At 42.9% G+C, this 23,225-nt stretch overlaps 1 protein-coding gene across 4 annotated transcripts in view; it reads right to left on the reverse strand.

The window, feature by feature from the left end:
* Positions 1-23,225, reverse strand: part of PDE8A (phosphodiesterase 8A) — a 189,427-nt gene that overhangs the window by 61,996 nt on the left and 104,206 nt on the right. For 3 of the 4 annotated variants that reach the window (XM_032618191.1, XM_032618201.1, XM_032618182.1), the window contains exons 2-5: positions 14,295-14,351; positions 12,513-12,703; positions 3,944-4,000; positions 3,191-3,245 (exon numbers count right to left, since the gene is read on the reverse strand). In XM_032618191.1, coding sequence (XP_032474082.1) covers positions 3,191-3,245; positions 3,944-4,000; positions 12,513-12,703; positions 14,295-14,351 — 360 coding nt within the window. Of the gene's footprint in view, positions 1-3,190; positions 3,246-3,943; positions 4,001-12,512; positions 12,704-14,294; positions 14,352-23,225 lie in introns of those variants that run through there. The other variant, XM_032618206.1, reaches the window with a different exon arrangement.

The raw sequence follows: 23,225 nt of genomic DNA on the forward strand, positions 1-23,225 counted from the left end.
CCATTCCCATGCACTTGATTTTACTCTTATCTTACTTTGTGTTTATGATTGCTTTCACACTGTTGTTTCCCCTTCCTTGGATCTGCCAATTTGATCAAGTTGCTATAAATTCCATATGTTTTTTTTTGTTTGTTTTTTGGCCGCGCTGAGCAGCTTGTGGGATCTTGGTTCCCTGACCAGGGATTGAACTCAGGCCCTCGGCAGTGAAAGCGCGGAGTCCTAACCACTGGACCGCCAGGGAATTCCCGCAAATTCCATATTTTGTTAATTTGGAAGTTTACTTAAACTTCTCTATTAATGGTTACTTTCCTTTTCACCGATCTCAAAAGCAGACATAGATTTCTTTACTATTATTTGAAAACAAGATACCAATTACCTCCAGAACAAAGTATCTCCCACCAGCACATTTCCCATAAAGAAGCAAACTTCAGAATACTTTCACTGCCCACCCCCATTCCCTGTCTGCTAGGTGAGGTCACGAGAATCCTTTTACCTCTACTTCCTCCCCCCAAACCTTGAAGACACCTAGGGTTTGTTCAGATAGCCTAGAATTTAAATACTGAGCTATTATTGGATGTTATGTAATGATAATTACATATAAACATATATATTGCACACACATACCCGTACCTGTGTATGTACACAGGCAGACACAGAAAGAAGGAGGGCTCAAGAAGGAGGGAGGAGCAGGGGAGCATGTGCGCAGGGCAGGCTCACCTCCCATCACTTCTCTCTACTGCTCTCTCCCTCATCTTAGAGTTTCTGTTCCAGTTCATTTGTTCTATGGTTGAAGTCCTTGCTCAATTATTTTCCTCAGACAGGGCTACTGGGGAAATACATCTCTGAATTTTATGTATATCCCCCAAAAGGAATATCTCTTTTGCCCTAAAGGGCACAAACAATAACTTAGCTGGGTGTGTGACTCTCAGGTTACAGTCCTTTTCTCACCGTAATCTCTAATCAGATGAGACATTATTACTGTTTTATACAGTAAATATGTGTTTATAATGACCCCACATTCACATTTTCTTGTTCCTCATTCCTTCTTGCCTTTCAGGCCTCCCACTTGGGATTTACCTTGCTTCTGTTTGAAGTACCTCCTTACGAATTTCCTTGTGAGAATCTGCTACTTACAAACTGCCTCAATTTTCATATTTCTGAAAGTCTTTATTACACCTTCATTTTTGAAAGTATTTAGGCTTGGTATAACAATCTAGGTTGGCAGTTATTTTCTTTTATCACACTGAAAATATTATTCCAATGTTTTCTATCTTCTGTTTATTGCTGCTGAGAAGCTAGCTGTTAGTCTGTTATTCTTTTGAAGGTTAATCTTTTTTTTTTTTTTTTTTTTTTTTTGCTGTATGCGGGCCTCTCACTGTTGTGGCCTCTCCCGTCGCGGAGCACAGGCTCCGGACGCACAGGCCCAGCAGCCATGGCTCACGGGCCCAGCCGCTCCGCAGCACGCGGGATCCTCCCGGACAGGGGCACGAACCGGTGTCCCCTGCATCGGCAGGCGGACTCTCAACCACTGCGCCACCAGGGAAGCCCTGAAGGTTAATCTTTTTTCTCTGCCTGATTTTAAGATCTTCTCTTTGTTTTTTCACTATGATGTGTCCTCCCTTTTTATTTACTCTACTTTGGAATTTTGGAATCTGTGGACTAAAGTCTTCCATCATTTCTGGAGAATTCTCTTCAAATACACTGCCCCATTCTCTCTCCCGTCCTTCTGGAACTCCAGTTATATATATGCTAAACCGTACAGTCTACCCTCCACATTTCTAAACCTAACTTATTTTCTATTTTTTTTTATCTTTGTGCTACATGCTGGATAACTTCTTCTGACCTATTAAGTTTTCAAATTTTCAGTTATTATATGTATACTTCTCAAAATTCAATTATGTTCTACCTAAAATGTGCTGTCGCTTTTTATACTTTCTTATTCCTTGCAGATATTTCCAAGCTTGTCTTGTCTTTATTTCTTTACATATAATAGGCATAATTGTTTTACAATTCATATCTGATCATTCTAATTTCTGAGGACTGTGAGGGTCTGTTCCTGCTGTCTTTCTCCCCCCGCTACTTCTCACTTGCAATGCCTTGTCTCCTGGTGGACTGGTTAATGCTGAGTGCTGCCTGCTGCCCCTGACTGATTATTTGCAGAGATTCTCTGAGGCCAAAGAAGAAGGTGTCTTTCTCTGGAAGGATTTGTAATTTGCTTCTTCCGAATACCTGGGAGTGCTACCATCCAGAATCACCTTATTATTTTTTTAATACATTTATTTATTTTATTTTATTTTATTTTTGGCTGCGTTGGGTCTTCATTGCTGCACGTCGGTTTTTCTCTAATTGCAGCGAGCGGGGCTACTCTTCATTGCAGTGCACAGGCTTCTCACTGCGGTGGCTTCTCTTGCTGCAGAGCATGGGCTCTAGGCATGCAGGCTTCAGTAGTTGTGGAGCACAGGCTCAGTAGTTGTGGCTCACGGGCTCTAGAGCGCAGGCTCAGTAGTTGTGGTGCACGGGCTTAGTTGCTCTGCGGCATGTGGGATCTTCCCGGACCAGGGCTCGAACCCGTGTCCCCCGCATTGGCAGGTGGATTCTTAACCACTGTGCCACCAGGGAAGCCCCAGAATCACTTTAAACTAAGTTCAAGGCTTGAGGTTTCTGGACAACCTCATTGATAATATTAATTTGGGCTACAAATCTGCCCAACAATCAGCCTTACATAAGCTCTCTCCATCACGATTCCCAAGGCTCACTGCCAACCAGCTGACCAAAGCCTTCAGAAGCTTTTTGGCTTAAGAGAAACCAACAGACTGGAGCCAGTGGTGGAAAGAAAGGGAGCCATGTTGGGGAGGTCTTACTTCCAGAATCCTTGAACTGGCTTTAAAGTTGCATGTATACATGTAAGCATTATAACAACACATCCTATGGTATAAATTTTAACGAGTAAGCCATTAAAGGAGATTTTAATATGTTTAGATGACTTTAGCAGGCATAGTTTTGAGAGACTAAGAAAGCAAAGTGTTGTGGATTATGAGATTACCAGATTATAAAGTTAAACCAAACTGTAACACAGCATAAGGACAATTTTTTTTCTTCAAATTAATTCAAAACTATTGCTGGGCTCTAAACTGAGATAAAATACCTTCTCATGCTGAATTATACTTGTATAACAAAAGTGGGTACATACCCTTGTAAAGCCAGCCTCAATGAGGGACATTACAGATGACTCTTCTCTAACCGCCCTTCAAAAGAATATAGTAAATGGTTAGAGACAGTTTTTATCAATTACATCTCACATCTTTAACTACTCGTTAATTTACATAATATTATAATTGTCACATAATGAGCCCTTTTAGATGAATTAGATTAACATACAAATCAAACGTATACAGTTGAAAACAGTTTTGTTTTAGTTTCACACTAGGCTTTTTGGCAGTGTGTATTAATGCCTGAAATACAGAGATTACACTAACAGCCAGGACACAGGAGTGACTGTATATCTATTTGATACGTAAAAATTTTAACTTAAACTAAATTACTTCTGTTCTTTCCTTACCTCCAATTTTAAAATGAAATATAAGATTTCCCCCAATTATGTATAATTCAAATCTTCATAGATATTTGGAGTGTGAAGTCCCTAGGAAATACGCCTGGAAAACATTCATACTTTAGGAATGGAATTCTCTTGTGGTTTGCCTATTTCTAAAGTGAAAGGCAGTCCAAAATCACAAAACCTAGTATGATAGTACAAACTCCAGCCATGAATTTAACTGCCAAAGTGAAAGAAAATAAGAAAGAGTAAAGAAAAAAAAGGCCCAACTAAAAAAGGTGAGGCCTGTCACGGCCCACAAGCTGTTATTTGGGCCTCTGTTAAAAGCAAACATTACACTGACACCTGAATTTCAACATCAAAAAAGAAGGAAAGAAGGAAGTATCTTACCTGCGTACTACACCAACAATAACTGTGTTTTCTGAGAGTTCTGATGATCTGATAGACCTTTAAAAAAATGTTTTAAAATAAATTTAAAGCAATTCTTTAAAAACTAAATATACCTAAACGATTTTGGTAGACCAATTAAAGTTGGGGGAGAGGGAGAAGGGAGAGCAAAAGATCCCTTCATACGCTGGAGTCACCTTCTTAGCTACTTGATCTTTCTCTCTTTGGAGGACAAACTCCTAACCAGTGGCCTATGGTAACCCTAACAATTATGGAGGGTGAAGATAGTGCAAATGATGTGCCTTCTACTTGTTCTGCTCTTTGTTAACCTAAGCTGTTTCAGGCGGAAAGTTTTCCCTACCTGGGGCTTACATGAAAGGGGTTACTCCTTTCTTCCTACCAAAGGAAAATGCAAGTTTATGTATATTACCACTAGCTGATGGCGACAATTCCAGTGGGGGTGAAGAAGCCCAAGGGTCAGCTCTCCACTGTATTCTAAGCAGTGCAAAGAAGGGTTCCCAAGTAGAATGCAGGCAAAAACAGTAACAATAAATACTCAAAACCTGGAAATTCAAGATATTCTTATCAGTCAGAAAGAGGAGAATCAACACGTGACAGGAAAAATTAAGAATGGAAGACTGGCTGAGAAAAGTAGAAGACACTGCTCCACTTAAATGACCCAAGGAGTATGAGTCTGCCCGCAGGGACTGAATTTAACCTTCCGGAGAAGCAGCTTCCCAGAAAGTCACAGGGAATGAAAATCCAGCCAAAAGGTGAGAGAGGGCAGAGATAAATGTGACAGGAGCAGGAGGAAAAGTTGCTCCACTGAAGATATGCAATGGCTTTGACCCATCCTACCCTGGGGAAGAAAGCAGGCCTATCCGGAGAAGAAGAGCCAGGCCACAGGAAGAGGGAGGAACTCGGCCCCTGGCCTGGAAGGAAGAGGACTCACACCGGAGGGTGACTTCAGACGTAGGAGATGGAGAGGACTGGATCCAGACTGCCCCAGCCAAGTCAGAAGCACGCTGGCCCCTGGACAATGTGTCCGGGATGAGACAGAGAGTAGCCCAGACTTACTGCCTTACTTCAGTTCTGCTGGTTCAAGAATCACTTGTGTCACTTCTGAATCACTAAACACGGAAACTGATTTGAGTGACTATTTTCTCAATTCTCCCAAGGATGATTCATAACATAACCATTCCAGATGCATAAGAGAAAAGTCAATTCATCATATACAATGGATGCCTCGGTTTTGGCAAAATTTCTCTGTAAAGGGCCAGATAGTAAATATTTTAGACTTTTTGGGCCATACAGACTCTGTCACGACTACTCAATTCTGCCATTGTGGCACGAGAGCAGCCACAGACAATGCATAAACGAATGGGCCTGACTGTGTTCCCCTTTGCCTATCCCTGCCTCAGGGCACTGAGGCTTAATTTTCTCATGGAGCTCAGGGTGAGAAAGGCTGAAGTCCAATGACAGATGCAGACTAGCTCTGGGGCTGGGAAGTTGCTCAGGGATGGAAAAGCAGCCCTAGGGACCAGCCAGTCTCTCTCATGGACCACGTAGCTCGTAACACTCTCTCTCTCTCTCTCTCTCTCGCTCTCTCTCTCTCTCTGTGTCAACACTTCTGCTTCTCCTAGGGTCCACTGTACTCCTCCAGCTTCTATTTGCCTACCATCTCCAGAGGGAGCCAACCTAAAGGGCACTGGCTACCTGGCTATACCGGAGGAGCCCTCTTGACAGGTCGTTGAAGGGCTTGCTGACCAGGTGCCAGGCCCTGGTCCAAACATGGTCTCTCTGCCTAGAAAATAGCCAAGCTCACCTTCCTGGAGAAGGAGCCATGGGAAGGGCTGTTTTGGCTCTGGAGGGTGACTGGCATGGCAGACCCTCACACAACAGACAAGGCCAGGTCACTTTTCAAACCTGTTGGCTAATACTCACCCTAGCACTAATCGTAAACAGGGAATGAAAGACATGGACTCACGAATGGTATTTCCATGACTTCTTAGGACACTGTAGTTGTTCTTACATTTATACTTCTATCATATCATGAAGGTTTAGAGGGAGAAAAGGCAATTTAAGTATGCAGCCAGCCATTTCAAACTAGCTCTCATCTTTTTACAAGAAAAACAGAGATCTGAGTGGTATAATAGCAAGTACGCAACCACGTAGATGGTCTCAGTTAAGTAGATTTGGATACAGAGATGAGGGGCACTGGGCTAAGGACAAAGTAGAAGGAAAGACCATGTTTCCTGGAGACAAGCAGGTCCCTGCAAAGGAGGTCTAACACGGTATGAAAAGGCAGAGGCGTATTCTTAACTTTCTCTGGTCCATAAGAAGGAAGAACTGGCTAGGAAATAGAAATGTCAGGAACCCGGGTTGCAAAATAACACCCTTTACTTTAGAATTCATGAAAACTAAGAAAGGAATGACATGGAGTCATCAAAATATACACCCGGACATTCGGAAGGAAGATTTCAAGAAGTCAGAAAAAAAGATGGGGCGTGAGGGACTTCCCTGGCGGTCTGGTGGCTAAGACTTTGCCTTCCAATGCAGAGGGTGTGGGTTTGATCCCTGGCCAGGGAGCTAAGATCCCACATGCCTCCTGGGCAAAAAATCAAAACATAAAACAGAAGCAATATTGTAACAAATTCAATAAAGACTTAAAAAAAAAAGAACGGTCCACATCAAAAAAAAAATCTTAAAAAAAGAGAAAAAAAAAGAAAGATGCGGTGTGAGTCTACAGCATGAGATTCTGAAAGGCTGCACAAGCACACTGGGAAGCTCTCAGAACCATGCTACCTGGTGAAACATTTGCATTTGATTTGGTTATGCACAACAGAAAACTCCAGAGAAAGTGGCTTAAACAAGACTTGTCTCCCACATGCAAGGTGTGCAGAGGTGAGCAGTCCAAGCTGCAATGGCACTCTGCAGCATCAGGAACCGGGCTCCTTCTGTGTTACGTTTCTCTATTACTGTCTGTACGTGGTTTCTTCCTCATGGTCCAAGACAGATGCTGAGCTCTAGCCATAACATCCACATTCCAGACAGCAGGAAGAAAGGCATGCATATTCCCTTCAAGGACACTTTTCAGAAGTTGCACATGACACTTCCATTGGCCAGCTGCAAGAAAAGCTAGGGAATGCAGTATATTTTCTAGGTGGTCGTATTCCCACCTAAACACTAGATATTCTGCTATTAAGAAAAGAGTAGAAATGGATATTGGGGGGCAACTACCAGTCTCCAGATACACTAGGAAACTACAAGTAATTCTGATGATGGTCTTGATACAAAACTGGAAAAAAGGCCACATGCTGGAGGCTTACTGTATGAACATAGCAAAGCTCTTCAATGACTTAAATTTTACAATACCACAACTCCGTTACTTGTACTATGCCACTGTTCCCTCTGCCACGTGGAATGAGTTTCACATTGAAAAGAATGGAATTTACAATAGTAAAAAGGATGTTCAGACCAAGGTAAATCCAGAGATAGTTATGAAAGCACTCAGCACTCTGAGTTCAATCCTGCTTCTGCATTCAACAGACATTTTTTTTTTTAAACATCTTTATTGGAGTATAATTGCTTTACAATGTTGTGTTTCTGCTTTATAAAAAAGTGAATCAGCTATACATATACATATATCCCCATATCTCCTCCCTCTTGCGTCTCCCTCCCACCCTCCCTATCCCACCCTTCTAGGTGGCCACAAACCACCGAGCTGATCTCCCTGTGCTATGTGGCTGCTTCCCACTAGCTATCTATTTTACACTTGGTAGTGTATATATGTCCATGCCACTCTCTCACTTCGTCCCAGCTTACCCTTCCCCCTCCTCGTGTCCTCAAGTCCATTCTCTACACCTGCGTCTTTATTCCTGTCCTGCCCCTAGGTTCATTGGAACCTTTTTTTTTTTTTTAGATTCCATAAATATGTGTTAGCATACGGTATTTGTTTTTCTCTTTCTGACTTACTTCACTCTGTATGACAGACTCTAGGTCCATCCACCTCACTACAGATAATTCAATTTCGTTTCTTTTTATGGCTGAGTAATATTCCATTGTATATATGTGCCACATCTTCTTTATCCATTCATCTGTTGATGGACACTTACGTTGCTTCCATGTCCTGGCGACTGTAAATAGAGCTGCAGTGAACATTGTGGTACATGACTTTTTGAATTATGGTTTTCTCACGGTATATGCCCAGTAGTGGGATGGCTGGGTCGTATGGTAGTTCTATTTCTAGTATTTTAAGGAACCACCATACTGTTCTCCATAGTGGCTGTATCAATTTACATTCCCACCAACAGTGCAAGAGGGTTCCCTTTTCTCCACACCCCCTCCAGCATTTATCGTTTGTAGATTTTTTGATGATGGCCATTCTGACTGGTGTGAGGTGATACCTCATTGTAATTTTGACTTGCATTTCTCTAATGGTTAGTGATGCTGAGCATCCTTTCACGTCAACACAGACTTAATTCTGTTAACGTATGTTGGGTTTCTACACAGTGCTTTACTTCCTCCATCTCCCTTTATAAAAATCTTCCCTTTCATTACAGAGCCCTGCTCCTGTTGCACAGAGGACTAGCTCTTCATTTCTTCTGAGTACACTAAGCATATGCCTTCTAAAAGGTTCTTCAGTTTCTTATAGAAAACAATTTTCTTTGTCTTCAGGCTGTTCTTTCCCCCTCCATAATTTGGCAGCTTTTTGGTCCCCTTCTTTATCCTTGAATGGGAGCAACATCATCCCAGGCAGACTGTCTGCAGCAGAGAAGTCTCCCTTGCACCCCCCTTTGCTGGGCCCTTGGGGTTAGCAGCCGTCCTCCTCTGAGGTCTGGACCTGCAGATCAGGTCAACAGGTGCAAGTTCGTGCTCAGAGAGTGCTGCCAGCAGGCGTGCATGGCTCTGCTGCACAGAGGGGACTCCTGGCCTGCTCTCGGCCATTCTCTGGCTAAACCTGACAACTGATGCAGTTTGCTGTTTTGAAACTGCAATATGTGAAGGAATGTTCCCAGGCTCCTTATGCCTCTGCCCCGTCTTACAACATGGTAGGAAAAACCACGTCTTTGTCCATCTCCCTCTGCTCCCTGTCTTGGGTTTTCTAGTGGATGTAGAAAGTAAATCACAGAAGTGATGGTGCTCGGCTCTGGTCGGTGCAACTCCAGCTTCCCAGGCTCAGCAGGACACAGTGGGAGTAAAGCAAAGCCTCTTCCCACTTCCTTCCTGCAGGGCCATTGGAATTTCAGCTTCAGAGGCTGAAGTATGCAGAGGACATTCCAGGAACAGGCTTCTTTATTGGTCCCCATAGCACAAGAGGTACAGTGAGAATCCCTGTCCTTTTCTGTCTCCCAACTTCTGACGTATCTGTCATCTTATCTTTGGTTCGTTCATTGCTGTGGTCAGTTTTTGTCTCTACAGGAAGTTGGGAGGAGGCCCTGACCTCAGCCTCACAGCTGGCTGACAGGCCTCCGCTCCTTCCATCTCCTTCTCCACTCTCCAGGCGGCAGCCACAGTGCTTTGGCAGTGCACTCCGGACACTCCCCTGCGTAGAATACGCAGACTACGCCAGGGTCTCAACTGCCTACAGGGCAGACTCCAAAGCCTTTGGCTCAGCACACAAGGCCCTCCAGATCAGGCTCGTCTGCTGCTCCACCCTCACCCTGAGCCAGGGCCCGTACCTGCTGGATCCAGCAGCCACCTGACACCAGGCAGAGGAGCCCTGGACACCCTGCCCGGTCCTACACGTGCTGCTTCCTCCACCCAGAATGTTTTCTCCACCGTCCTTCCTTTCAGAACTCCCGCTTATCCTTTGGGACTCAACTCAAACACCCCCTTGTGAAGCCCTCCTAGACACAGGCACCCGCAGCATACCTCCTCTGTGGGCATCTATGAGCTGTGCTGAAATCGCTCGCTTGCCCCTGCCAACAAAAGCATTTGTTCCTCAGAGGCAAGAACCATGTCTTATTCACCTGTGTAGCTCTGGTAACAAGCACAGTGTCCTGAACCAAGAAGACCTGCCAAGTAGGGTTCCCTCAACTAGTGAGTTTGAAAGTATCGCAGACACAGAATATCTAACCTCTAGGAAGGCATCTGATAAGGAGTGTAAGGAGTTCCCACATGTCCCCAGTAGAGAGATACAGCTGAATGCTAATCATTTAGACACATCAGCAACTGATGAAAAACCTTCACAGCGGGTGTTGATCAGGTATCCCAAAAGGAAGAATAAGGGACAGGCGGGGCTCTGCCAGGGCTGAGGTCTCTTAGTGAGCAGTATAAGTGGAGAGAGAGGGCGAGCAGGTTCAGGAGGGACGGCCTGGAAAGATTCCTTGAAGGAACAGTCCACAGTGGGCAGGCACCCTTAAAAGGGATGATCTTAAGGGAGATAAACCAGGTAAGGGCCAGAACTGAGATGAAACTGACTAGGAAAGTAAATCAGGGCCCACTCTTGCCTCTAGAAAACTCACTACAAATGGCACAAGGACTCCCCCCACCCCTTGTCCTCCAAATCCTCAGCCAACAAGACAAAAGTGACGTGGTAGAACACAGCTAGCAAGAAAGACTTCAGATTCTTGGCCAGGGCTGTGACACAGCTGTCAGGAAAGGAGCGTGACCAGGGGTGCCTTTGTAGAGGTCTGCTCTCTGGCTAACACAGCGGGGTGACGGCTCTGCTTACTCTACGCTCATCTACCCAAACCCGTGAGCTTTTCGGTTCGGGAGCCATGCCTACGAGAGATCTTGATTGGAAGAAGGTACTCAGAGGAGGCCTCCTTGATGGGGCTGGAATATGAAACCACACTCTGTGAGAAGCCGCTGACAGCAGTGAGGATGTGCTCCAACCAGAAAAGACCACTCCTGTCCTCAAATGTTGGAAATCTGGGGCCAAATATGGACAGAGCTGGACTCAACATGGAGGAGAACTTATGAAACTCAGAACTCTCCCTTGGGAAACCCTAACCCCCATCAGAGGCTGGATGGAGGGTGGTGGGGACTTGGTAGAAGACATGCACTCATGACAGTCTAAGCTTCTCTAAAACCGCACGTTAAGCAACCCAGGTCACTTTCTCTGTTTTAAAACTGTATAAGTTGTAAATTTATAAATTTCCTGAATGAGTTACCCTATTTGTTTAGAATATTCCCAAAATGTGTAACAGTACTTTCTCCTCCTTCAAAAAGTGGAGCATAATTGTGTTATGTGTACCTTACCACAATAAAAAAAAAGTAGACCATAACTACCACAACTTAGTTTTTCTTTTATAACACAGGACGGTCTAGCAGAGCCATCTTTATGAGTATGAATGTCATGGTCCAGCACATACCTGTGGCCAGGTTTGGACCTGGACAAGACTGTGAAGGAAGACAAGTTGTCCTCAGCACCTCACCCCCCTTCACCTTTTCTGTTTGGGCTCTTTGGCTCTCCTTAGATATTTCTCCGGCCTAGCAGCAGTCTACCAAGACTAAAAGCACCACGTAACTAAGATATTTTCTTCCCTTCCTCTGAGTGCTATCCATCAAATGCTAGAGAGAGAAAGGATCTTGGAAACCAAGTGTTCCAAATTTACAGCTGAGAAAACACATCCTCAGAGAAGGCAGAGAGTTACCCAAAGGCAGATGGGCAAGGGAAGAGCCGAGCATAGGACCCAGGGTCAGAGCTCTCTCCACATCTCCACATCCCTCATGGGTGTGCTGTCAGATAACACGTCAAACAAGTCTGGGCTACAGTGACAATGGCTAACTGCCATCAACCAGACAGAAACAGGAAAGGAACACAGGCAGCATGGCAGGCAACACAGAGCAAGGCCCGAGGGAAGCTTTACTGGAGGTGGATCACACCTGGGTAAAAGCCACCTCATCTGACTACTTGAAAGGTGAACTCTCAAGTACATGGAAATCACCATGTACCTGTAAACAACCTTCTGATAGGATGTCATTTTCCTGTCAGCTCAGTTTTTAACTCCTGTTATATTTGGTTTTCAACCTTTTCTATCTCCTAAAAGTCAACATTTAAATGTCCTTAAAATTAATACATTATAAAATTTTACATTATATTGAAATTATGATTTGTCTTCCCCAACATAAAAGTTTTCTTTCAAATAAAATGGATATTTCACTTTCGCCTTGCTTCCATCAGCAGCAAATGACTTTCTTTAGAAAGTACTTTTCTTAGATTTATGTCTGCTGCCCAAATTCTCTCATGATATTGATATTCTGCAAGTATGAGAAACAAGGCACATACACCTAACATTAGAAGACAATTTTCAAAATATTTATAACTTTAAAAACATCTAGAAAACTATAATAACTCTTGTTGCAGTACTATGCAGGTGACAGTTGTGGTTAATTACATACAGGATTTCATCTTAACCCTTAATGGTTCACATTCACATTTTCTTACTGTTTTAAGCAAAGCAAAACAAAACAAAAAAGATAGAGATCCCTCCTGGAAATAATAATATTCTAACGTCTTGCTTATTTTACTTGCATGGAAGGCAACTTAAAAGACACTGAATTTAACCTAATGTATTTGGGGCTGCGTTTACTGTCACAAATGAGGCCTGAGTCTCAGGCTTACCTGCACAGCACCTCCCCGTCCAGCTGTTGGGGATTTCTGTGGTCAATGATGATGATGTCATGATGTTTGTCCAGGAAACAGGCAAGGGCCGTCTGAGTCTCCTTGATAACTGTACACTTAAACCCTGCTTTTTCACATGCCCTACAGAATCCATTACACTGTTTATCTTCTTTGGGAAACACTAAAAGTACCTGAATCAAAAAAGCATGAACACTTTTAAAAAAAAAAAAAAAGAAAGGTGTCGTTAGAATTGTCATTTCTTAACAAGCCACAGAAAACTCCCAAGTGTTTTCAAGGCAAGTACACAGATGTGAGCATAACGATCTGTTGAATAAATCCTTTTCCTACACGTAACTCTGGGACGTTATCACTCAGCTCCCTGAAATGAGTGCTATTCTATCTGTTCTTAGTCTGGAAGTCAGTGCATGGATCATATGCTTATTTCTTTTGCTAATAAGCCCACTGGAAGAACTCAACAAAGACTTGATTAAGTACTTTATCTTAAAACTGAGTCAATTAAAAAACACAAATATTTATTTTAGTTAACAGTAACTTAACTAGGTAAGTCCTTAGATGGCAAACACCAATATTTCAGTCAAACTCCCAGAATACTTAATACTTTAAATAATACATTTAAGTATTCTGACTCAAGACTTTATGTAACTCCTCCAAGTTAAAAAAAAAAAATTGCTTTGATTATAAGAGAGGAGACTTAAAGTAGACCAAAACGTTACAGTTCAAAAACTGCCCGTGTGGTGATACAAGAATAGCGCCAGGTGCAAGAAACAGCTGGCTGTCCTCGCACCTGGCCTGGATGGGTGAGGCCTGCGTCTGCTGCCCTTTCCCCTGCGCAGTCAAGCCGCCATGCCAAACCTGGGACAGGAGCACACTGCTCCATCCCTTCACACTCACACTAACGGGGCAACTGTGGTACGTGGTACAGTCAAGGTGGGACAGCCTAAGGGAAAGAGACTGCAAAGCTGACAGAAACCCCATTCCCCAAGACTCAGTCCCTCTAAGCTTACCCAGGTGCACAAATACCACAAGTGCAAAGAGTTAAGAGAGCACATTTCTTCTGTGCTGGGCAGCATGTGGGATCTTAGTTCCCTGACCAGGGATCAAACCCAGGCCCCCTGCATTGGGAGCGTGGAGTCTTAACCACTGGACCACTAGGGAAGTCCCAAGAGCACATTTCTGCCAGTCCTTTTCACATTTTAAAAAATGTAACAGTGAGCATGCGTTTGTGTACAGGAAGCACCAAGTAACGCTGGAGCTAAATTTCAATTGGTTATTTTAATATTTTGGATTAGAAAATTTATAGATATTTTCTCTCTGCTAAAGCTGATTCAGTAACAGAGCAGACCATGCTTTTACTCTCTATATTGGAAAATTTAAAACCTACAAAAAGTCATGAATGACAATAAATGCCAGAACACCCTTCTTCTAGTTTCATCAATTGTTAACATTTTGCCACCTTTGCTTTCTCTCTCTCCACATACGTACTACACACGTACACACACACACAATTATACATATTATTTTATTGCTGAACCTTTTAAAGTAGGTTGCAGACATTTCATCTCTAAATACCTCAATGTGTATTTCTAAGAAAAGTACATTCCCTGATATAACTGTAGTACTGCTATCAAGTTCAGGGAATTCAATATTGATCCAATATTTTATCTAAAACCGAAGATTATTTTCAATGTATAACTTTAGACCCTCTCCCTCCCCGTCTTTAAAGAAAATCAAGGTGAAAATTACAGCATGGTATATTATTACCTGGAGCTGATCTGGATGAAATCTCATGGGGCCAAATTGTATATCAGCTACTGCTACCTGCAAGAAAAAGATCTGCTTAAAAATGAAAAAAAAAAAGATAAGCTTGCTTAAATTTTTCTCTCATCAGTGCCACAGATGAAAATGAAATTTCTACTCTAGAGAAAAATTACGTAAATACTTATTAGACACAGGGATCTCAGTTATCTCCTTATAAACCCCAGGAAAGGTGGAGAGCAGAGAAGGACACATAAAATGAGTCTGATCCCGGCTTTTCTTTTCCTAGCTGTGTGTGACTCTAAGTGAATTACCCAACCTTCGGCCTCAATTCCTCATGTGTTACAGAGATCACGTGAGATTACAATATAAAGAGCCCCCAAAGATTAGACACCGAACGAACATTGGTTTCTTCCACATCTACTCCCATCTTTCCCCTGATGGACATTGAAATCTTACATCTAACATGGCACACACACAAAAAAAGAAATCCAGCTATCAGAACCATGGGACCTCAAAGACTCCTTGTTGAGAAACGGTTAACACTTTCATTTTACAGACAAGCACGGTGCTTATCAATAAATGCTTATTGGGAAATTCCCTGGTGGTCCAGTGGTTAGGACTCTGTACTCTCACTGCTGGGGGGCCCGGGTTTGATCCCTGTTCGGGGAACTAAGATCCCACAAGCCTTGTGGTGCGGCCAAAAAAAAAAAAAAGAAGCTTATCTATTTGAGAACTTAACACACAAAGATAAATACAGTGTCATAACCAAACCCCAACAAGTAATAGAATCATAGCGCCAACGGAGGGCTCAGCATATACTGGGCACTGTGCTAAGGGCTGAACATACGTTATCTCGCTGAACCTCTGCAACATGTTGAGAGTTTACATTGGAAAGCTGAGGTTCCAAGTACTTTGTTTAAGGCCACAAAGCAGCAAGTGGCATCTGGGATTCCACTGACCAGTCTGTTTAGTTTTATAAACTGTGCTGCAAACCCAGGGCCACTGGAAGGTTTGGGAAGTCTGTGCACTGCACAAAGGAGCACAAGGGAGGGAGAATGGAGAGCTAAAATCCAGTCCCAAGCCATAAACCCTGGCCTTGGGTTGCTACCTGGAGGAAGAGACACATTTTGCAATTTTTCCAGAAACACTGTATATATGTGTTGAGGGGATCCCTACCCTACTCCAGGCCTCTGGGTGACGGGTGTGATTTCATACCTAAAACACAGCAGCAGCAGAACTATAAACCTTCTCACAAGATACTTCCTAACTGCCTGCCACCTCCCATCTCTCCCCTCAAGCAGTAATCTCTCCTACAGTAAACACGTGCAACAAAACCTGCTTAGTGATGGAGGAAGTCCATGTATATTTTTAACTGCTAGAAGCTGATGTCTACTAATTATGGGACACTGGCTCAGTTTCTGATTTGCTTTGTAGTAACTTCACCTCTCAGAAGGTGTAGAATGAGGGTCGCTACTACTCTAGACCTGAGACTGAGGAGGAGGGCTTTGCAGTAGGGTGGAAGGGTGAGCACAGACATCCCACAGCACCGTCTATCCTCCAGAGCTGGGCAGTCACCGGCCTCATCAAGAGGCACAGCTGGATGCCAAAGCCAGAATTTCTGACGGAATATGATCCAGGAGGTCCAAGAGAGTCTTAAAAGAGAGAGATGTGCTCTACGTAATCATACTTGCAATGACTTTTTTGTCGGTTTTTATGAACAAAGTTTAAAGAACAATGACTTCTTTGTTGGTTTTTATGAATAAAGTTTAAAGAAATGAATGAATGAAAGAACAAGAAATGATACAGGCCTACTGCTTGGAGAAGACAGTGAAACTACTCAGGAAAAAGAAAGAGAAGGAACAAAATGACAGGAAAAAGAAGGGAAATCATTTTGCTGATTTTCTACAGTGTTGGGGCAGGGTGGAATTGCACAAAAGAAACCAGAAAACCCATCAACAGGAGGGCTGTGCCACTGCCTAGGATGAAGCGGTTGCTGGACAGCACTTGGGTCCTCTGTGTGAAACGGCGGCTGCAGCCTCTCACAGAGGATACTCATGAAATTTGCTATGAAGGATCAAGGAGACAAAAGATAAAGTCTGAACGGACAGAAAGAAAATATTTATAAATATTGTAAAAACATACTAGGTCACAAAGAAAACTTTAAAACATATTCCTTGTACAGCCTTTATTTCCAACCATAAGGCAATCAAACCAAAATTAAAAACAGAAAAAATACCCCCTCCTTGGAAATTTTTAAACTCATATAACTGCCGGATCAGAGAGGGAAATGCAAACTATGCCTACAGATTGCTTGGAAAATAATAAAAATGAGAATGTCATGTAATAAAACCTACAGGATACTAGTAAATTTTACTCAGAGGCAACATTCACAGTCTTAGATCTTTCTGTCATGAAACAAGAATTAATATACTAAGCTTTCAAATCACTAAATTTGAGAAAGTCAACACTACAAACTTAAGGAAACCAGGAGGAGAAAAATAAGCTAAAGGCTATAATAATTAATAAAACTTTAAAATGTTAACGACTAGCTTGATTTTAAAAAACACATACTATATAGTGTCGGTCACAAGCTGAGGGACGAGATAAAAGAATGGACAGCTATATGCTAACACATATATATGTAATCTAAAAAAAAAAAGTGGTCTGAAGAACCTAGGGGCAGGACGGGAATAAAGTCATAGATGTAGAGAATGGACTTGAGGAAACAGGGAGGGGGAAGGGTAAGCTGGGACGAAGTGAGAGAGTGGCACTGACATATATACCCTACCAAATGTAAAACAGATAGCTAGTGGGAAGCAGCTGCATAGCACAGGGAGATCAGCTCATGCTTTGTGACCACCTAGATGGGTGGGATAGGGAGAGTGGGAGGGAGACACAAGAGGTAGGGGATATAGGGATATGTGTATACGTATAGCTGATTCACCTTGTTATACAGCAGCAACTAACACAACAACATAAAGCAATTATACTCCGATGACGATGTTAAATAAATAAATAAATAATAAATAAAAAGAATGGACAGCTAAGGGCAAAAGTCTCATTCTTCCTGGGAAAACAATTCTGAGTACATGGTCTACACCCAAAGTGGGTGAAATAACTTTTACAGAGTAACTTTATGATCTCAACTTGTAAAAATAACTCACTGCCGCATTAATTCTAAGAAATAAAAGAAGCTATAGATTAATTTTTTTAAAGAGCATGGATTCTACTTCAGTATAATTTTAGCAGTATCATTTTAAAACATGAATGTTTCAGCAATTCTATTTTACCATTGAATACTTTCTTTATTTACTTAACTAGATTGCATTTTAACCTTACATCCTGTCTACGGGGTATATCCGGCTCTCAGGACCTCTGTCAAGCGGTGTCCCAGCAGAGCCGGACAATTACTTACCACTGCCCCCCCCCCAAAATAACCACCACCAGGAAATCTGATGACATTACTCAGTGAGCAGACGTCAGCAGTGGGCCCTCAAAGAGTAAACAACTTCCCAACTGCTCTGGATAAGGGGATCGGAACTACTAGAATTCGTGTACTCATCCTTTCTTTGTGTATGAAAATCAGAATCAAACTGACCTAATGCTTCAGGCCATAGCCCTCTTAATAATTATTTTTCACATTAATATTTAGAAGGGAATAGTCATTTTCAAATCAGTTTAATAATAGCTTTCAGCTTCAAAAGCAACTGATATTTTTAGGTAATACAGGAACAATAATATATTCATGAACTGATATCAGTAATTATACAATTTGTTGAATTTAGTCTTTTGGGTTTTTAAATATTTATATATTTATTAAGATTTATTGTTAAAAAAGACTGTTAAATTGGGATATCAGATAAGAATGATGTCTGTATTTTATTATTTTAAAGTAATTTTTTGTTAACATGGCTGATGGAAATCTGAAATACGTTATTATTAGACACCTTGATGAACCACCTATCAGTTTTCTTTTGTTTGCCTAACTGACCTAACTGCAGGGCAAAGTTACTATGTTACCAATCTTGATCACCAGTGGGGGTAGGAGAGGAAAGAGATATATAATTCCAACCTGTCTAAATATTCTACTCCCCTGACCCTCCCCTTACCTGCTTTTTTTTTTTCTGCAGCTTTAGTTACCATTTGCCCCACTACATATTTTATTATCTTCTTATTAAAGGAGTGTCTCTCCCATGAGAATGCAAGTTCTACAAAGACAGGGATTATCTGCTTTACTTATTGCTATATTTCCAATACCCAAAACAGTGCCTAGCATATGGCAGACATTCAAAAAATACTTCTGAATGAATGAATGCTCAACAGCTAATCTTTTTTTATCTCTGTATTTAAATTTTTATTTTACTAAGTCTTTTGAAAATGTAATATATTTATTTTTTAACATCTTTATTGGAGTATAATTGCTTTACAATGAGCTAATCTTTTTGAACCATTTATCTAAAAATCATACTCATACCAGCTTATACATATACACATGTATATAATACAGCACTTCCAGTTTTCAGAGTATTTTCATATATACTTTATATTGTAAAGGAACAGAAAGGAAGGAAGCAATCTTAGGAAAAGCCTAAGCACTAGGAACCACAAATGAATCATGTGATCTTTTTCCTACATCCCTTTATTAGAAACAGAAAGTTATGCTGGGATCAATTTATATATTAATTGTTTACAAACCTAGGAACTATAGCAAAGACATAAATCAGATTTTGTCTTGAGCCATACTGTCCCTCCAGGCTTTCCCTGTACAGCCAGTGGCCATCTTGTCTCTCTCTGGGCAAAGAGTGGTAAATTGATCAAAGGGGCACAGCCTGGACAAGAGTCAGGAGACACCAGTTCTTAGGTGGGGAGTGTCAAAATTAACCCAGACATTTGTGGACCACCTACTTACTATGTTATAAGCCAAGCACAGGGGTAGGTACTGAGAGTGCAAAGACCAAATGCCTACCCTGTCCTGAGTAGGAGAAGGGGAAAACGTAAATTATGACAACATGGTGCAGATTTAATATAGAAAGAAGGTGTCTAGTATGTGCTAAAGACTTTGCTTCCAATCATATTTAAATCCAATTTAGTCCTTACCCTATGAGTAAGGGAAGCTCATTAACTCCATTTTATTGATGACCAAACTGAAGCTCAGAGCCGTATTATTAAAGCGCTGGTAAGTGGCAATGGTGGGAACTGGGCCCAATTCACAGAAACTTTCCTGTGGTCTTTTTTTTTTTTTAATAATAAATTTATTTATTTATTTTTGGCTGCGTTGGGTCTTCGTTGCTGCGCGCAGGCTTTCTCTAGTTGCAGAGAGTGGGGGCTGCTCTTCCTTGCAGTGCGTGGGCTTCTTATTGCGGTGGCTTCTCTTGTTGTGGAGCACGGGCTCTAGGCACGTGTGCTTCAGTAGTTGTGGCTCACGGGCTCCAGAGTGTATGCTCAGTAGTTGTGGGACACGGACTTAGTCGCTCCATGGCATGTGGGATCTTCCCGAACCAGGGCGTGAACCTGTGTCCCCTGCATTGGCAGGTGGATTCTTTTTTTTTTTGCGGTACGCGGGCCTCTCACTGTTGTGGCCTCTCCCGTTGTGGAGCACAGGCTCCGGACCCGCAGGCTCAGCAGCCATGGCTCACAGGCCCAGCCGCTCCGCGGCATGTGGGATCTTCCCGGACCGGGGCACGAACCCGTGTTCCCTGCATTGGCAGGCGGATTCTCAACGACTGCACCACGAGGGAAGCCCCCTGTGGTCTTTTCATGCTTCACTGGGAAAGGCCTAAAGTTACCTGACCCTAACCTGTATCTAGCTGAAATAAGACCAAGAACCTGGAAAGCAGCATCCATCCATTTGACAAATCTTTGTTGAACACTCACTATGTATCAGATGGTTTCCTACGCACTGGGCATTCAACAGAGAACAAGACAGATAATATTGCTACACAGCAGGGAGGGGTTTGACGGAGAGTAACTGGGTTGCTGTTTTGAATCAGAGTCAAGGAAGGCCTCTCTGAGGGGGAACTGTGGAAGGCGAGATCTGAATGACGAGGAGTCAGCCACACCACGAGTGGAGGGAGCACCAGGCAGAGCACAGGACCGAAGGTGGGAACAGGGTGGACATTTGAGGAAAGGAGAGGGAAGAGTGCCGAGATGAGCTCACGGCTAGGCAGGAGCTGTAAGATGCGGAGTTTTCTAAGCCAGAACAAGAAAACTGGGTTTTATTCTAAATTTCATGAAGAGCCACTAGAAAGTTTTATACAAGGGAATGATATGATCTGATTTTTATTTTTTTAAGATCCCTTTGGGGACTTCCCTGGCAGTACAGTGGTTAAGACTCCACGCTCCCAATGCAGGGGGCCCGGGTTTGACCCCTGGTCGGGGAACTAAACTCCTGCATACTGTGCAGTACAGCCAATAATAATAATAATAAAATAAATGAATGAATGATCCCTTTGGCTACCTGTGGAAAACAGTCAGTAAGAGAGTGAGAGTAGAGGCAAAGAGACAGTAAGGAAGCTTCTGTAGTAGTCCAAGTGAGAGACGATGGTAGCCTGGCCTAGCAGTTGCCACAGAGATGAGCAGATGAAATCTGGGGTGTGTTTTGCAGGTGGAGTGATCAGGACTTGCTAATGGACAGAACACAACCAAATCCACCGATTCCAAGACCAGAATTCTGATATCTGACTTGAAGTTTTACGTCAGTGTTGTGTGGAAATTTGGGGTTCTGCAGGGCATCCTAGTAGAAGCTGGTGTGGATCTGCTTGGTCCTTTCCAGATCCACCCACAAGATGGCACCAAGATCTACCCTGAGGTAAAGCTCCTTCCTAGCTGCTTCCCCTGGTCCTTCTCCCAGAGCAAGCAAAATACTCCATTATCCATCCTCAATGTCCCAGTCTCTTTTTTCTCCCTTACCTGGTCTTAATATGCCCTTCAGTCAATTTAAACAGCACATATTTACAAGAAGGCTTTTATATGTTATCTCAATTGGATGCCAAAATCAAGTCACATGCTAGGGTGAAACCGTTCAGGTCCTTTTTTTCCAAACCCATAGTGCTGGGCAAAAAATGGTGTCTGGATTAAATGAACCATTTAAAGAGCTTATCACGGGGCTTCCCTGGTGGTGCAGTGGTTGAGAGTCTGCCTGCCAAATGCAGGGGACACGGGTTCGTGCCCCGGTCCGGGAAGATCCCACGTGCTGCGGAGCGCATGGGCCCGTGAGCCATGGCCGCTGAGCCTGCACGTCCGGAGCCTGTGCTCCGCAACGGGAGAGGCCACAACAGTGAGAGGCCCGCGTAACGTAAATAACTAACTAACTAACTAACTAAATAAAATAAAGAGCTTATCACAATTCCTGACAGTGAGCAAATGCCCAATAAATTCTAAATATCTACAGAAAAGGTTTTCCAAGAAGTTTTTGCTATGAAACTATAATTTTACACACACAGAGGCATTTTTAAAACTATATTTTTCCAAAGAGCTGTTTCTTTCAGAGCACTTAGGTAATCTCTAATAAGAACCATTAACATCACAGTTAATGAAATACTGTACAAAATAGGACCCACTTCTTAAATATTACGTTAATGTAGTTGATACAGGGGACAAATAAAGGTTTTCTAGAAACCCTGCAAGGAGACTGCCTCTGAAGGTGAAAACAGAATCAACCCAGAAAAATTGAGGATAGCCAACTGAAGGATTAAGCCAACCCATGAGCCTCTCTTTCACTGTGTCAGTGAAATTTAAGAATCCTCAAATCCAACTGCAGAAATCTAGCTATAACATCATGGAGGCAAGACCAGAATCTACTTCTTCCCCACCCCCTCCAAAAAGAGAAGACTGACCACTTGGATCTTCCCATCAGAATGAGGAGGGTGTACAGGCAGCCCAGCAGAGGGAAGCCAGAGGTTGAGAAGTCAGTGCTTATTGATTCAGCTCCTTCCCGGAGAAAAACTGAATCTAGCAGGCGTGGATGATCTAGGTATCAAAAGGAATACTCCTAACTTATAAATTAATAAATTAGCATCCTGCCTCTCTCCGGGACAAGTCTATTTCAGGCATATTTACATTTATCAGTCATGTTTATCTCACACCCTGCACACTCAGACAGCAGTGAGCCTTATTCAGAAGGCTCCACAGCTGCTTGCCCGCCTACCTGACCACTCCCACAAACCTGACTGCAAGCCCCAGCCTAGATTTTACTGGGTTTGCTTAATGGACCTCAGTGCTGTCTGAAGGGGATTACACTGAGAATGACAACCCACGCAACACAGTGAATTATCCAGAATCATCCAAACTTCCCTTCACCAGTATTCCTGAGGTGGGACACATAGGGGTTTGAACTCTGACCCCTCTCCCCTGAAAAACTGTAACTTTAGGCAAGTTTCTTCACTTTGCTAAATCTCACCTGGTAATTAGTGACTGTGAAGATGAAATGAGTAACAGATATGCAGCTCTCTGCATGGTGCCTGGCATACAGTTTAGTGCTCCATAGCAAGTAGCCATTATCACTAGTGAAAGGGGATACATGAGCATTCACGGTGCCCCTAGTTTGGTTCTAGAGCAATGAAGAAATCCTTACTAGGTATGGAAGCTAAAAACGTAGGTTTTGACAGAAAGTGGGTTTCCAAACTCAGCTGTGGCACGCAGGCCCTAGAGTGCGCAGACTTCAGTAGTTGCAGTGCACGGGCTCAGCAGTTGTGGCTTGCAGGCTCTAGGGTGCAGGCTCAGTAGCTGTGGCGCACGGGCTTAGTTGCTCCGCGGCATGTGGGATCTTCCCGGACCAGGGCTCGAACCCGTGTCCCCTGCATTGGCAGGAGGATTCTTAACCACTGTGCCACCAGGGAAGTCCTAAGGTAAAATCTTGACCAGAAGTTGTCTGGTATTTATATTTCTAAAATGTATATCTACGTCCTCCAAACTAAATATATTTTTGAGACGTTT

The sequence above is a fragment of the Phocoena sinus genome, chromosome 2, assembly GCF_008692025.1.
Source record: "Phocoena sinus isolate mPhoSin1 chromosome 2, mPhoSin1.pri, whole genome shotgun sequence".
Classification (NCBI taxonomy): Eukaryota; Metazoa; Chordata; class Mammalia; order Artiodactyla; family Phocoenidae; genus Phocoena; species Phocoena sinus.